The 15581-nt window shown below is 34.1% G+C and overlaps 1 protein-coding gene across 1 annotated transcript in view; it reads right to left on the bottom strand.

Annotated features, from left to right (window-relative positions):
- Positions 1-9069: 9069 nt before the first annotated feature.
- Positions 9070-15581, bottom strand: part of SLC2A13 (solute carrier family 2 member 13) — a 437595-nt gene continuing 431083 nt past the window's right edge. The window contains exon 10 of the mRNA XM_027093554.1: positions 9070-14278. Within this exon, the coding sequence (XP_026949355.1) occupies positions 14052-14278 (227 nt within the window). The 3' untranslated portion in view covers positions 9070-14051. The remainder of the gene's footprint in view (positions 14279-15581) is intronic.

Below are 15581 nucleotides of genomic sequence, written 5' to 3'. Positions count from 1 at the left end.
ACTACCTTTAGTTTGTTTGCCTTTACTATTGAGGACTTTTTCTTGCATATATTTTTTAATTTCTAGTTATAACCTTTTGTTTCAGCTTAGAGAAGTCCCTTTAACATTTCTTGTAAGGCTGGTTTAGTGGTGATGAACTCTTTTAGGTTTTGCTTGTCTGGGAAATTCGAATCTCTTCTTCAACTCTGTATGACAACCTAGATGTGTAGAGTATTCTTGATTGGAGTTCTTTTCCTTTCTGTCTTTTGTCCTGCAAAGTTTCTGCTGACAAATCAGCTAATAGTCTTATGGTGGTTCCCTTGTACATAACTGGTTGTTTTTCTCTTGCTGCTTTTAGATTTTTCCTTTATCTTTAATTTTCAATATTTTAATTATGTTTCTTGGTGTGGATCTCATTGGGTTCATTTTGTTTAAAGCTCTCTTTGCTTCCTGGACCTGGATCTCTTTTTTCTTTCCCAGGTTAAGGAAGTTTTCAGCCAGAATTTCTTCAAATGTTTTCTGCCAATTTTATTTCCTATGGTGAATTCCTATGGCAGATTTCCTATGGTGAAAGTGGAATTAGGAATTAGAATATGTGTGAATTATATTGCTTTCCAAAATGTTTGTATCAAATTATTAGGAGATAGGTATTCATTTTCACTAAAACAATGTTGTAATTTTTAATGTCCTTTTTTGTTTGCATGTTAGTTTTGTTTTGATTTGTGGGGGGCACTTCACCAAGCAAAAGTGAAAATATTAAGGTTTTATTTAGTTTGTATCTTGGGTTCACTTGCAAGGATAACTTGTGGTTAGAAATATGAATTGCCAGATGGAATCAGTGAGACCCTTATTTTGCTGTAGAAGTAATATAGTGAAAAAGAAAGAAAGTGAGATTTGGAGTTGAAACAACTATATCTGCTAACAAAATACAATTTTCTTGTTTTTTTAAGAAGGTTATTTTTTCTCTTTTCAAAATTTTGTTTTTTTGCTTCCCCCAAACTAAGGGATAATATTTAAAATCCAGCTATTCAATGATATTTTTATAATAAAATTAAAGCCATGTAAAAAGAAATCTGATTTGTGTTGTCTGAATGAACTAAAAAATTTAATGTAACATGAGTAGTTGTTTCATGAAAAAAAGTGCTCCTTTACATTCTTAAACATTTTAATTCATAGAAAGCATTTCAAGTTCTTTCAAAATTCATTTCTATAGTTCTCCCTGGAAAGTTATTTGTCTCATGCATTTAGAATTTTCATTAGATTTACATCTCTCTTATTCTATCATTCCAACTGGACTTTGAGCTTCTCATGGGTCACATCCTTCCCTTTATAAGAATACCTTACATAGGACCTACTATAATCCTGGGGACATACAGGCATTTCAATAGAATTCAATCGGCCTGATCATCACCTTATTGGGGAATATGATTAGAATGTTATATCTCCATTTTGCTGAGGAGAATCAGTATTACTGGGGACAGAGGAATTTTATCACATGATTCATTTCATAGTGCTTGGGGTATGGAGTGATGGTAGAGTGACAGTGTTTTCTGATCTGTGCTTAGCTGGATGCTCTTTTATAAAAGGCCACTCTCTCAGGTTCCTTTCCACAGTTAGACATCTTTTTTTTTTGAGAGAGAGGAAGAGGTCATGTAACTGCTAGTTATACCTATGCTATGTTTATTAAGTGTGTTGATATATGAGCTCCAACATCTAGCAATTTGAGGGCTTCCCTGTTGACACCTTCAGGTTATCTGAGATTCCTGATTAAACCTCAAAAATAAGGTAATATATTATTTTTGTTTTCTGAGGTTACAGCTGTCTTGGAGCTCAGGGACTTCCCTGCTTGTGACAACCTCTGAAAAGGCTTCAGTGTCTTCTGGTCACTTGCCCAGTAGTTCCTCCTGGTATGAAAAAGGTCTCTTAAAGTGTATAAAAAGGTATTGTGTCTACCTCAGCTGGAGTAATCCTAATTGTATATTATAGAGCCGAGGAAGCTTATTAGCTTCTGGTCTGGCATGTAAGGAGCTTGGGAGTTATACCACCCTAATAACAAATAAAAAGCTGAACAAACTGAAAATCAACAACACTTCCATATGAGAAGTGAGGTCACAGGGCAAATTGCTGCCCCCTAAACTGGAGACAGGAGGACACAGAGAATCACAACTTACTTAAGCAAAAAGTCAAGAGCAGAAACCTCTATGGGAAGCAGTGTCAAGGTGAGAAAACTAAATTGTAATTGATGGAAGCTCAGTGTGGAAGTGTGAGAGTTAAAAATTCCAGGATGTCACAGTCATACTGAGGCTTCCATACACTTTTTTGAGCTTTACTTCTAAGAGCTCTACCAGGTTCTGACAGTGGAGATTGGGGAAAATCTCTCAGGCTTCTGGCAGGAGGAAGAAAAAGGAAGCATTTTGAAATAGGCCAGAGCATTCTGTTCTTAACAAGGTCAAGAGAAACTCAGTTACTACAGCCTAACCTACTGGAGCTTTATCAGAATCTAATTGACCTGGAGGAAGAGAAATACCCATCTTTAGTTCCCTATAGTCATCTTGTTCCACCTTAGGGAAAAAAAACAAAAAACAAATGAGAACTTGTGAAGTTCATAGCCCAGGGGCACAGGCTCACTAAAATACTGAGACTTAATCACAGGACTATAGAACACTTCTCCTCCACTCACACCCTATATCTGTATCACTAAAGGCCTATTTATTGGAGTTCCTTTTATCCAGTATGTCAAGTCCAGCTTTCAAGAAAAAATTACAAGGCATACTAAAAGGCAAAAAACACAGTTTGAAGAGACAGAACAGCATCAGAATCAGATTCAGATATGCCAATGATGTTGAAATTATCAAACTGAGAATTTGTTGTAACTATGATTAATTTGCTAAAGACTCTAATGGAAAAAGTAGACAATATGCAAGAGCAGAGGGGTAATGTAAGCATAGAGATGAGAGTTCTAAGAAAGAATCTATTCTTTCAATAAAAGAAACACTAAAGATCAAAAACATTTTGACAGAAATGAAGACTGACTTTGATGGGTTCATTAATAGACTGGAAACAGCTCAGAAAAGAATCCCTGAACTTGAGAATATGTCAACAGGAACTTTCAAAACTAAAATCAAAGAGAAAAAATGACTTAAAAAATTGAACAGAATATCCAAGAATTGTGGGACAATTCCAAAAGGTGTAACATACATGTAATGGAAATATCAGAAAGAGAAGAAAGAAATAGAAGAAATATTTGAAGCAATAATGACTGAGAATTTCCTCAAATTTATGTCGGATACAGATCAATGATCTAGGAGGCTCAGATAAATGTCAAAAAACCTACACTTAGGCATGTCATATTCAAACTGCAGAAAATCAAAAATAAAGAAAAAAATCTTGAAGGAAGCCAGAGGAAAAAAACACCTTACTTATGGAGGAGAAATATTAAAATTACATTTGATTTCTCAGAAACCAGGTAAGTAAGAAGAGAGTGGAGTGAAATATTTAAAATGTTGAGAGAAAAAAAAAAAAAAAAAAACACCAACTTGAATTCTGGATCCTGTAAAATTATCCTTCAAAAGTGAAGAAGAAATAGATCTTCTCAGATGAAAATTGAGAGAATTTGTTGCCATAAAACCTGACTTGCAAGAAATGTTAAAAGAAGTTCTTCAGAGAGAAAGAAAATGGGCTTCCCTGGTGGCACAGTGGTTGAGAATCCGCCTGCCGATGCAGGGGATGCGGGTTTGTGCCCTGGGCCGGGAGGATCCCATGTGCTGCGGAGTGGCTGGGCCTGTGAGCTGTGGCCGCTGGGCCTGCGCATCCGGAGCCTGTGCTCCACAACAGGAGAGGCCACAGCAGTGAGAGGCCCGCATACCACAAAAAAAAAAAAGAAAAAAAAAAGAAAATGATGTAGGTCAGAAACCTGGCAACAACAAAAAGAATGAGTGAAGGTAAATTAAAAACTTTTATTTCTTATTCATAATTGATTGAACAAATAGTTTATTCAAAATAATAACAACACAGCATTCAATGTATAACTTATGTACAAGTGAAATGAATGAGAGCAGAAATAAAAGGAAAAGAAATGAGAAATTAGGAATATTTTGTTATTATATGGTACTTATTCCACCCGTGAAGGAGTACAGTGTTATTTGAAATGGACTTATATTAGTTGCACATGCATATTACAAACTCTAGGGCAACCACTTTAAAAAAGTGAGGAAAAAATTATAATTGATACGCTAAGAACAAAGAGGAATGGGATCATATAATATGTTCAATTAAAACCACAAAGGGCAGAAAAAGTAGAAAAAATAGGAACACAGAACAAAGGCAACAAATAGAAAAGAGTTACAAATATGATAGATATTACATCACTTTAAATGTCAATGGTCTAAATACTCCAATTAAAAAGTGGATTGTTGGGCTTCCCTGGTGGCTCAGTGGTTGAGGGTCCGCCTGCCGATGCAGGGGACACGGGTTCATGCCCCGGTCTGGGAAGATCCCACATGCTGCAGAGTGGCTAGGCCCGTGAGCCATGGCCACTGAGCCTGCGCGTCCGGAGCCTGTGCTCCACAATGGGAGAGGCCACAACAGTGAGAGGCCCGCGTACCGCAAAAAAAAAAAAAAAAAAAAAAAAAAAAAAAAAAAAAAAAAAAAAAAAGTAAAGGGATGGAGAAAGAAATACCAAGCTAACACTAATTAAAAGAAGCTGGAGTAGCTATATTCATTTCAGACAGAGAACAGTTTAGAGCAAGGAAACTTATTAGGATTCTGAGGGTTAATTCATAAATGTAAATTTGGGCATGTTTTCAGAAACTACTGATCATTTTTGACTTTAACTAAATCCTAATCCTTTCACATTTGACTCTAAATTATACTGTCAGTTTTATCCAGTAGTTATGTTTTAGTTCCTAAATCCATAACCAGAGACCCTGCAGGAAGAAAATAGTACAAAAATTTTCAGGTAGAGGCAGGTATCAATTTTTCCATGATAAAACTCATTGTAAAAAACAACAACAACAATAAAGGGAAGTGGTTAAAAGTGACAGAAACTGACCTGGGTCTAAATTCAGACTCTGCAAGTTATGCTACTGAACATATTACATTACTTCCTGTGACTCAATTATTTCCTCATTCATAAAATTGTGGTAATAACAGTCTTTTTTGTATAGGGTTTTTGTGAGGATAGAATAAAATGATGTATACAAAGTATCTGTCATATGAGTTGTTGTCTATAAAGAAAACATAGAAACAGATTAATTTATTATAAAACATGCAAATTCCACCCCAAGCTTGCTATCTTAATACTTAATAATTTTGTTATTATAAACAGATTTCCCCTTCTTTTAACAAGAATCATAAAAAACAAAATTTATCATCCAAATGTGTTTATGTGAAAACACATGCATTCATATACCACATGGAATTTGCTGTTTGATTAAAACAGCTTTCCTATACAGAGGTTCATTTTCAAACCATGCTTGTTGATATTGGCCTGGTGCCATGGTGTCATTTTCATCATTTTTTAGCCCAGAAAAAGCTTCCACTGTTCCTTTGTGGACCACAGGAGCACCTGTGATGCATGCATCCATTTATTCTTCAAATATTTATTGAGCACATATTATATGCTAGGCATTGTATGAGGTGCTGGAGAGTCAGTGGTTAAATAATACAAGTTCCCTGCTCTCATGCAGTTATATTCTAGTGGGAGAAACAGACAAGAAATAAGAAAAATAATTCTCAAATAGTGATAAACACTCGGAAGAAAATAAAACAAGGTTACCTGATAATGTCATGGAGAGGAAGGGAGTAATTAAGTTGTATAATCAAGGTAGGCCTCAGAGATGATTTTGAGCTGATATTTGAATAACAAAAAAGAATTAGACGCACAAATAGGGTGATGAGCATACCAGGCAAAGGTAAAACCATGTGCAACACCCCTGAAGTGTTAGTGACTTAGCTTTATGAATTCCTAAGTAACTTGAAGATAAATCCGCTCAATTAGTTCAATATTCAGTAGATGAGCTTATTACCATTTGAAAGAAAGTGATGATTTCAAAATTCTAATGCAATGGTTCTCACACAACCATGTGCTTAAGAATCACCTGGAGAGTTTGTTAAATTAGTTTCCTGATCTAAAAGAGCTGAACTCGTAAAAACAGAGAGTAGAATAGTGGTTACTAGAGGCTGGGGGTTAGAGGAATTGGGGAGATGATTAAGGGTACAAACTTGGAATTAGTGGACAAATAAGGCCTGATGAGCTTTATAGACAATATTGTATTATAAACTTCAAAGCTGCTAAGAGACTAGATCTTAATTGTTCTCACCACAAAAATGTTATATGATATGATAGAAGTATTAGCTAACTCTATGGTGGTGCTTCTATTGCAATATATAAATGTATCAAATCAATACATTGTATGCCTTAAACTTACACAGTGTTATATATGTCAATTATATTTAAAAAAAAGTTTCCTGGGCTACAATTCCAGAGATTCTGATTCAGTAGGTCGGGTAAAGTCCACAGATTTGCATTTGTAATAAACTCACAGGTGATGCTAGCGCTACTAGTCTGGGGACAACACTTTGAGAAACACTGCTCTATCAGATCTGTCTTGTGAGTTTAATATCTATTTGATAAAAGTAAAGCATGCCAACATTTTCTTTCATGTAAAAAATTTACTTACCATGCATGGTGATCATCTGAAATTAAGTTTTGTAAGTGTAGTGGAAAAGTGCATGAAATACTGGAGGTAAAAAATACCTGGTAAAAAATACCTGGTAAAAAATTCAAAATGTTTCATGTTGAATTCATAGCATCTATAATAATATGAGCTTAATTTCAATATAGTCTATTGGTAAAAGGGTTAATGTCAGTTGTCATTCAGAGAGGATTTCAAAATTATTTTTTAAATGCTGAAAAGAATTTAAATGATAATTAACTGAGGGGTTTTTTTAAATTATTTTTTTCATGGCTGGGAGATCACATAAATAGAAATTATATATTACATCCTGTTAATCAGGAGAAAATGAGAAGGTTGTGTTCTTATCTGCTGTGCCATTCAGGAGAATACTAATGGAAAAGAGGTGGAGAAAGGAAGAAGGGTATCAGGATAGTCAGCAAGATCAGCTCAAACCATTCTGGTCAGCAGAGAGTCTGGCTGTTGCACTCACACAGCCCGCATGACGTGTCAAAGAAACCCATGTGCTCCTGTCCCTATGCACATCATGACCTTAGCATCAGGGATAGCATATGGACGATGATACTAAGAACAGCAAACAGTTATCCAGCACTTACTATTTGCCATTCCTCTAAGTGCTTTACACGACTAACCAATGTTACCCCTCCCTGCCGCAACACTTACATGAGGTAGATAGTAACATCTCCATTTTATATATAAGAAGGTGAGGCAAAGAGTAACTCAGTGATTTAGGTTACCAAGCAGTAAGTGGAAACGCTGGGATCCAAACCTAGATAATTTGTATCAGTCTGACCTCTTAAATAATGTACTATACAGATCTTCCTCATTCTGATGGGGTTACATCCTGACAAACCAATCCTAAATTGAAAATACACTTAATACTAACCTACTGAAATCATAGCTTAGCCCAGCCTACCTCAAATGTGCTCAGAATACTTACATTAACCTGCAGTTGGGCAAAATCATTTAATGCAAAGCCTGTATTACAATAAAATGTTGAGTATCTCATGTAATTTATTGAATACTGTTTTGAAAGTGAAAACAGAATGGTTGTGTGGGTATAGGATGGTTATAAGCATATCAGTTGTTTACCCTGGTGACAGCGTGCCTGACTGGGAGCTGTGGCTGCTGCCCTGCCCAGCATCACAAGAGAGACTATCATACCACATGTGGCTAGCCTAGGAAAAGATAAAAATTAAAAATTCGAAGTACAGCTTCTATTAAATATGAATCACTTTCACATTATCTTATAGTTGAAAAATTAAGTTGTACCACTTTAAGTTGGAAACCATTTGTATACTGCTTCATATTTGGAAAAGAATCCCCAAATTAAAGGTTTTCAAGATTTGTGTCTATAGTCCAGGTTAAAATGAGGTATCTGATTCTTTTTCTTCACACCCTTTAAGTTATAATACAGCAATAACATGATGTCTATTTTTTAATATTTCTGCCTGGATCTGACAAGAAGACATTCCAAATGAGGACCAAGAGAGAAAGAGTGTGGTGTAGTCACTGCAGAGAAAAATTTTGTAAACACTTCCTAGTGTGTGATCTTGGGCAAATCACCAAAATGTTCTGAATTTAAGTTTTAGTATCCACAAAAGGATGACAACATTTACCCCACAAGATTAGACAATTAAATGAAGACTTTTCTGACCACTGATACAGATATGAACTGCACTATTCAGGTATTCAGATGAGTGGACACTTTATACATAACTTATGGGATTTTCAAGGGTCATTTTGACTGTAGGATTTTTGCCTTACCTGCTGACATCAGAATCCTTGCTTAAGATGCAACTCCATTGTAAGCCTTTGAGTGAAAGTGGATCTAGTGTCTTCAGAAGATCTCCTCAGACTAGTTCTATAGTTGGGCTCAGGATGGTACACCCTAACTATGGAGATAAGTCTGATGGCTGCCCAGATCAAACAATAATATAATGCTTACTAATAAAAGCTACAGTTGGGGCAGAATGGCAATGAAGAGCAGCAGAATTCCAAAAGAACTGTCAACTGGTCATCCAGCAGATATTTTGTTTTCATTTACAAAGCAACAACCATAAACAATTTTTGTCAATCTGACACAATGGTTCATGTCAACATCTGGTTCTGACAACAATAAGAAACAATATTTCAAGGATTTCTGAGTACTTCATTTCAAAGTTTTATATTTACTATTTAGAATAACTCCTTGCAATAATTTTTAGGTATTATAAAATAGTTTAAAGGTAGTTAAGTTTAACCATGGTCAAAAAGAGGTAAAATATCATTAAAATGAGTAGCATTGCATAAATATATAGAGGTAGGTAAACTTTGTAGATGCTTTTACTTTGTAACCTAGATCCTAAAATCCAAGGAAAAGAATTGGATAAAATACAAAACTACAAGGGAGACAAATGAGTAGTGAATTGTCTTAACTTTTATTTGACTATTTTCATTTACAGTTCTGGCACTGACACTTTTTTTAAAAAAAGATTTAAATTTTATGTAAAGATTGAACTTCAATAAAATAACTTAAAAAACATTTACATATACATCACTAAATCTCCATAAAATATACAATACTTTTGATACAACTATAGGCTACAATGACTTTGAAGGAAATGATACATATTCATAATTTTTAAGACATATCCCATGTGTCATATGTAGGAATAAATATATGGGATTTGCTAAGACATGTGGAGTATTAAACACTATATAACATGCATTCTCAGAAATTAAAATATACTTTTGAAAACATATTTTAAAAGCATAAACCTGTGTTTTCATTTAATCTAGATGTACATTAGAGCTTTTAAATAGAAATTTGAACATTTATTACGAATAAAAGATACTATAACATCAAGTGAGATATAGTCCAAAAGCTGCTAGGAACCAGTTTGGACATGTAGAATATAAATTTCAACTTTGGCTAGAGATAAGTATCATTTTTTTAACCTTCAAATGAGACGAAATAATGTTAAATTTGCTAAAATTTTAAAACTTGACAAAATATTGGTGGATTTAATTTTTAGTACTTGTAAGCTATATTTCTTTTTCCCATTTATATAGATATGATAAAATTAAGTGCATGGACTTAACTGTCTAAAATCAAAACATGAATATTACTGCTAAATGAAGGTAGATATTTAACATTCCATAGACCAAATCACTCAAGTGCAACAGACTGTGTTTTATACATACAAAGTAAAGATTTATAAGAATTACATTGTTTTACACTCACAAGCAAATTATGAGATAAAATTCTTTCATGTACTTCTGAACATCATTAACACTTACAAAATACCTCTCTGATGATTATTGGCACATGAAAATCTCCTTCTCTAAGAGATGATGTTTAAGAAAGTTGGTAGCAGTAAGCTGTTTGGCATTTTAAAATGATTGCTATTTCTAGAAAATAGCAGCAATATTGCTCACCCAGAAGAACTGAAAACTGATACATTGCTACAACCTGAATCACTTCATCAAATTAGCTTAACATTACTGTACATGAGGCTAAGAAAATAGATAGAAAGTGACAGAAAACAGGATGTTAAAACTAATGCAGAGAACAGTTCTGAGTCTCTTAACAGGCAGAAGCTACATATGAGCTGTAAATTTTACCCACAATTCAATACATTTTGGTATAAAGCACATATTATGAATTCTCTGCTTCCAGCATGGTATGTCATTCTTTTATTCGTAGTTACTGAAAATGTCTGAATTTGGCAACTTAAAACATGATACAACAACTGTATAAATGTCAGTTGTTAGGTACTTAGTATAATTTGAGATATTATAACTAAGAGAATAGTAAAAGAATCTGATTATAACAAAACATCTTATTTATTGTTCTTAATTACTGTGCTGATGAAATAAAGTCAAAACAATTTTCCCACTCCCCTTACTGTATTACAGTATTTATAAAATATATTAGTGTCATTAAACTAATGAGACTAGTGAGACTTTCTTAGATAACATGTGAAGAGTATTTTCTAGAATATTCTCCCCCCAAGATCTATGGATTATTATAGTACATTTCAGTTTTACTTTCTGATATAAAAGGAAAAGGATAAGTTGTCAACTTATATTTTTCCTATTAATTCTTCCTCTATATAACTGATTTTGAAATTATAGTAAACAATTTCTAAATTCTCTGCTTTAACAGATTTCCTATTTTAGAGTGAATAACTTAAGAAATAATATTTAGACTCTTTTATATTAAAATGGTTCAGTGGTAAAATAAAAATATGAAAAGCACTTGATAGCATTACTCTCATAGCATTTTCCATCTGGGAACTAACTACTGCATATGACTGGGATCAAAATTTCAAATGGAAATATTACCCTTTAAATCTAGTCTTAATTTAGATCTTTTACATATACATTAAACATCATGTTTTGGGCAATTATTGACTAAGGTGAAACAATCAAAATTATAAGAAATTTTATATTTAAGAAAAATATTAATACCAAATCTTTAAAATCTGACATCACATTTAGCCCTATGTGTTCAGACGCAGATGAAACGTTACATTCTCTTAAGTCTAGTGCAGATCTCACCAGCCATCCAGCTAAGCCTCAGTAGGGGTTATGACTGTCTTCCATATATTTTCCTAAATCACAATATACCTCTATTAAATTTGCAGCATGTTTAGAAGGAAACATATAATTTCAGCTAAAAGCATGATGCTTAATGTGTTTTAATATGGTAGGTCAAATCATACCATATATAAATTGTCCTACAAAATATATATTTGATGATATTTCAAATGGAATGTTTTCAAGTTGATAGCGGTAGCCAAAGATGCTTGATAACTTAAAAGGTGCATAATACTAAAAAACCTGCAAAATTCAAACATTAAATTTTTAATATACTATAAATGTTCACTGAATCTAAAAATAATACCCTAATTGTATAAGGTTCCTTTTCAAGTAGTTATTAAAAAATTATAAATAATTCTTATACTGTGCCTCTCTTATACTTCAAAGATATGGAATATTATCTTTATCACTATATAAATAACAAGTAGTCCCTTATAGAAGGAATTGAGGAGAATAGAGGAAAAGAACTGTGGCTATTTTTCCCTGTTATTATGTGCATTTATGGATATAAAGTTGAAAACACCATTTACTTATGTCAAGGAGAACAGGCTATGTTCTGCTTTAGGAAATAATGAGCCCAGGTGCTCCTTTAATAAAGTTACTGTGCATTCAGCTCAGCTGAGTATAAGCATATAGTTAAGGCTATGTATACAATAAAGAGAAGAATTGAGGCAATTATTTGGATAAATCAGGAAAACAAACTTCTAAAGAGATCATTTTATGGGTCTAAATACTTTTTCTCCACATTATATTCTGATATATTTTACCACACAGTAGTTCATTTTCCGCTTCACTCTACCTGTGTGAAATATACAGATAATAAATTTCTTATGGGATAAGAAATATTGATAGAATAATAACTTTCTCTATCAAAGCACATCTGCTTTTCTGGGGAAAATCAAAATCAATATCCCCTTAGAAATCAATTGCCAAAGTGCCTAATTCAAGGAAAGAAGCTCTCTAATTTTTTTTAGTTACATGAAATTATCAAAGGGAGAAAACTCTTTTTCGGCTGAAGGATTTTTAGGTTTAGAGAATGAACCTCCTTGGCTACATTCTCAGCTGTGATCATTGTGATAAGAACAAGCAAGAGAGACCAAACCATCTTGGAGACTGGCAGAAACATACTGAATTTACAGAGAGCCACTTTTTCACTCCAAAGAGTACCTTATTAGATATTTAGGGCTATTTTAAAATGCATCAAATGTATGCACTCTTAACTGACCACAGAAGAGTCATTCGTATTTCCACTGGAACTAGCAAGTAATTTTGTGAGTGAGTTTGTACATACTATATAGTTCTTAACATACGAGTGAAAATTGGAGTTCACTGATGAATGAGCATAAAAACCAATGAACACTTTGAAAAGATATTGTAGAAATGTAGTAAGTCAACATCTCTTAAAGGCATATTACATGAGAACCATTAATCTGTTCCAGTAGAAAATCCCAATTTTTAGACAAGGAGGAAAAAAATCCAAGCCAAGCATGAGACAAAGGAAAAACCCACAGACAAATCTATGTATCTTTTAATATAGAATGTCAGGTAAAATGAGAAAGGGTGTGCAAAATAAAAATCAGTTTATGCTCTCAGAATTTAAAGGAAAAAAAAAGACGGGTACCGTAAGTAACAAAATGTGACAATTCCCTTAGGAAGAGTTAATAAAAAGTTAAGAAAAATAAAAGTCCCACTACTTAATTAAACAAACATCAGTAACAGCAGGATTATTTCTGCCACTGATTTTCTTCCTTCCTTTCTTGTTTCAGAAATTATTTGATTAAAAGAAGGGGAAAATTAGTCTGCTAGAAGTTATTTATATCACACAAATGAAGGCACAAATACTAGGACTCCAGAGTGGATGAGTGAAGGCATGGTGAATATCTGGTGATTTTGGCATGAACAAAAACTGACCCTGAAACACAGTTGAAGATCTAGTGCTATTTTGTGTTTACAGTTGCACACCTAAGTGACTAACTCAGGGTTAAAAATCTTTAAGGTCCATAAAAATCTTTTCTTTCTTACTTTCTAGCAATAAAATATACTTATCAAAACTTGCTAGCTAATCTGTGCAAATGTATACTTCTCACTGATGCAAAAAATATGTAGGAAAATAAACCCTAAAAGCCCTGCTTTTCATAATGTTCAAATGATCCTATACAGAGTCAGCTTCTGAAGAACTTTCCAGATATGAATTGGAGAGACAAACCAAAATGTGGGATCCAAAGGATATAAGGACAGCTGTGCCCCTGTAGGACGCACTTTTGAATTTGTTGATGAAAGCTTAAATGGAGTTTACTTTCTAATAGCTGATCACAGGTAAGCTCCGTGTCCTTAGGAGAATTTAGGGCCAACAGGCCATGCTTTGACAGAAAATACCCTTGGACCATACTTTAGAATCCTCTGCTGTAAGTATATCACACATATATGATTTGGCTAGATTAGCACTGACTCAATTGCCACTAATAATTATATATAGTCTTAGGAAAAAAGGATTATCACGGAAATCACTGGGTATAATATTCATTTTAAACTATCTCAGGAAGGAATTATACACATTTGCTCAAAAACTATTAGTTTAAAATCTCTGTAGATTTTTTTTTACATCTCTGCTTGTGAAAAAAAAATGTCATTGTGATTGTATCTTCCTTGGAATCAAATATTCTAGAATATGAAGTCATTCAAAACTAGACTGTGGAAAGAACCAGATTAAAAGCAGGGCAGTGAGGTCACCAATTGCTGTTCTTCTCTCCCAAGTTTGTTTAAATTACTAAATATATCAGCAGCTGACAATTATTCCACATCAGAAGCGTCATTGTCAGAAAGATGATAGTTACTTCCCTTCACCCGAATATATTCAATATATCTCCCTTCATCAGAATCTGAAGCACCACATGTACATAGCCTGTTGTCAAAGAGTGATTCAATTTCCTCTAATTTTTTCCCTTTGGTCTCAGGAAGACAGCCGTAGATGAAAAGGAGACCCACAGCAGCGAATCCAGCATAGAGGAAGAAGGCTCCTGCAATGGGAAATAATATATATGTATAGGTTTACATTGGAAACGTACTTGATTTTAACGGGTCAATCATGCATGACTGTGGTCTGAGCTGGAACCAAAAAATTGCTTCCAGCCTCGTTTATTCTAATTGTTCTAATGCTGTGAATATAATGCAATTTGTCTTTCTAAACTCAAGTCGTGTAATCACACTCAAGAAGAATGACAGACCAGGCTCAGATATAACTTCTGCTTTGAAGTCTTTCCTCACTTCCCTGGTTAGAGTTAATTGTGTTTTCACAAAACTCTGCTGAGGCAAAGTGGTATATAACAACCAAGAAGTATTATAATTAGGTAAATATATTTGTCTGTCTTGTCTACTAGACTTGAGGCACTTTGAGGGAGAAATTTCCTTCTCATTTGTCTTGTATTTCCAGAACCACATTCAATGACGATATTGCTGAATTCATGGGTCAATGCCCAAAGTCTGGAAGTCAACTTTGAGTTTTCTCTTACTCTCCCACCCAATACCCACTCTGTTAGAAAATCCTGTTGGATCTACCTTCAATCACAATCCAAAGATGACCACCTCTCACCATTCCTGGATATCTCTGGTCTTAAAAGACAAATGGCTGGAGAAAGGATATCAGATTGGGAGTTGGAAGATCTGGCTTAAGTCTTGCTATGTGGCTTCTAGACAGTCATTTAACCTCCTCCCTGGACCTCAGTTTCCTCATTAAGTAAAATCATTTCTCAGCTCCTATTTAAATTTATGGTTTAAATTATAATTCTGTTAAGTTTTACAACCCAAATCAGGACTGGTATAGGAAAGATGGTTATGAGACGCTTGAGGAGGAGACCAGAAAAAGTGGTCTCCTCAATGACAGAGTCTATGGCTTGTCTTTGGGTTCCTAGTACAGTGCAGACACATTGGAGTGTTTAGAGAATGAATGTTCTCTTGTTGACTGCCAGATGGAACTCACTGGGTAGCAGATCTGAAATAAAGGGCTATACTAGACGTCATGAAGACATATTTGAAAGTCAAGCTATAAGCTAAATAGTACAGCAATTAAAGAACTGAATAGTATTTCTCAGTTCTGCTGAATCATTACAGAATGTGGAAAAACATTACTAAAACTACTTTCTTAAAGTAGTTTTTATGCCTATAAAGTAGTTTAGTAGGCCTATAAGTAACCATTTCAGAAATGGTTCAGAAACAGAAACATTTCTTGGGAAGACTCAAGGAAAACTAGAGAGGAAAAATGCTGCTGAATTGGCCACTCCAAAGAATCTGCTCTTTGGAATGAGGAGCCATGAGAAAATAAAA

The sequence above is a fragment of the Aethalodelphis obliquidens genome, unplaced genomic scaffold (assembly GCF_003676395.1).
Source record: "Aethalodelphis obliquidens isolate GAN/ISIS:26980383/991018 unplaced genomic scaffold, ASM367639v1 scaffold84, whole genome shotgun sequence".
Classification (NCBI taxonomy): domain Eukaryota; kingdom Metazoa; phylum Chordata; class Mammalia; order Artiodactyla; family Delphinidae; genus Aethalodelphis; species Aethalodelphis obliquidens.
The sequence above is the reverse complement of the archived record's forward strand: the minus strand, read 5'-3'. Positions and strand labels throughout refer to the sequence as shown.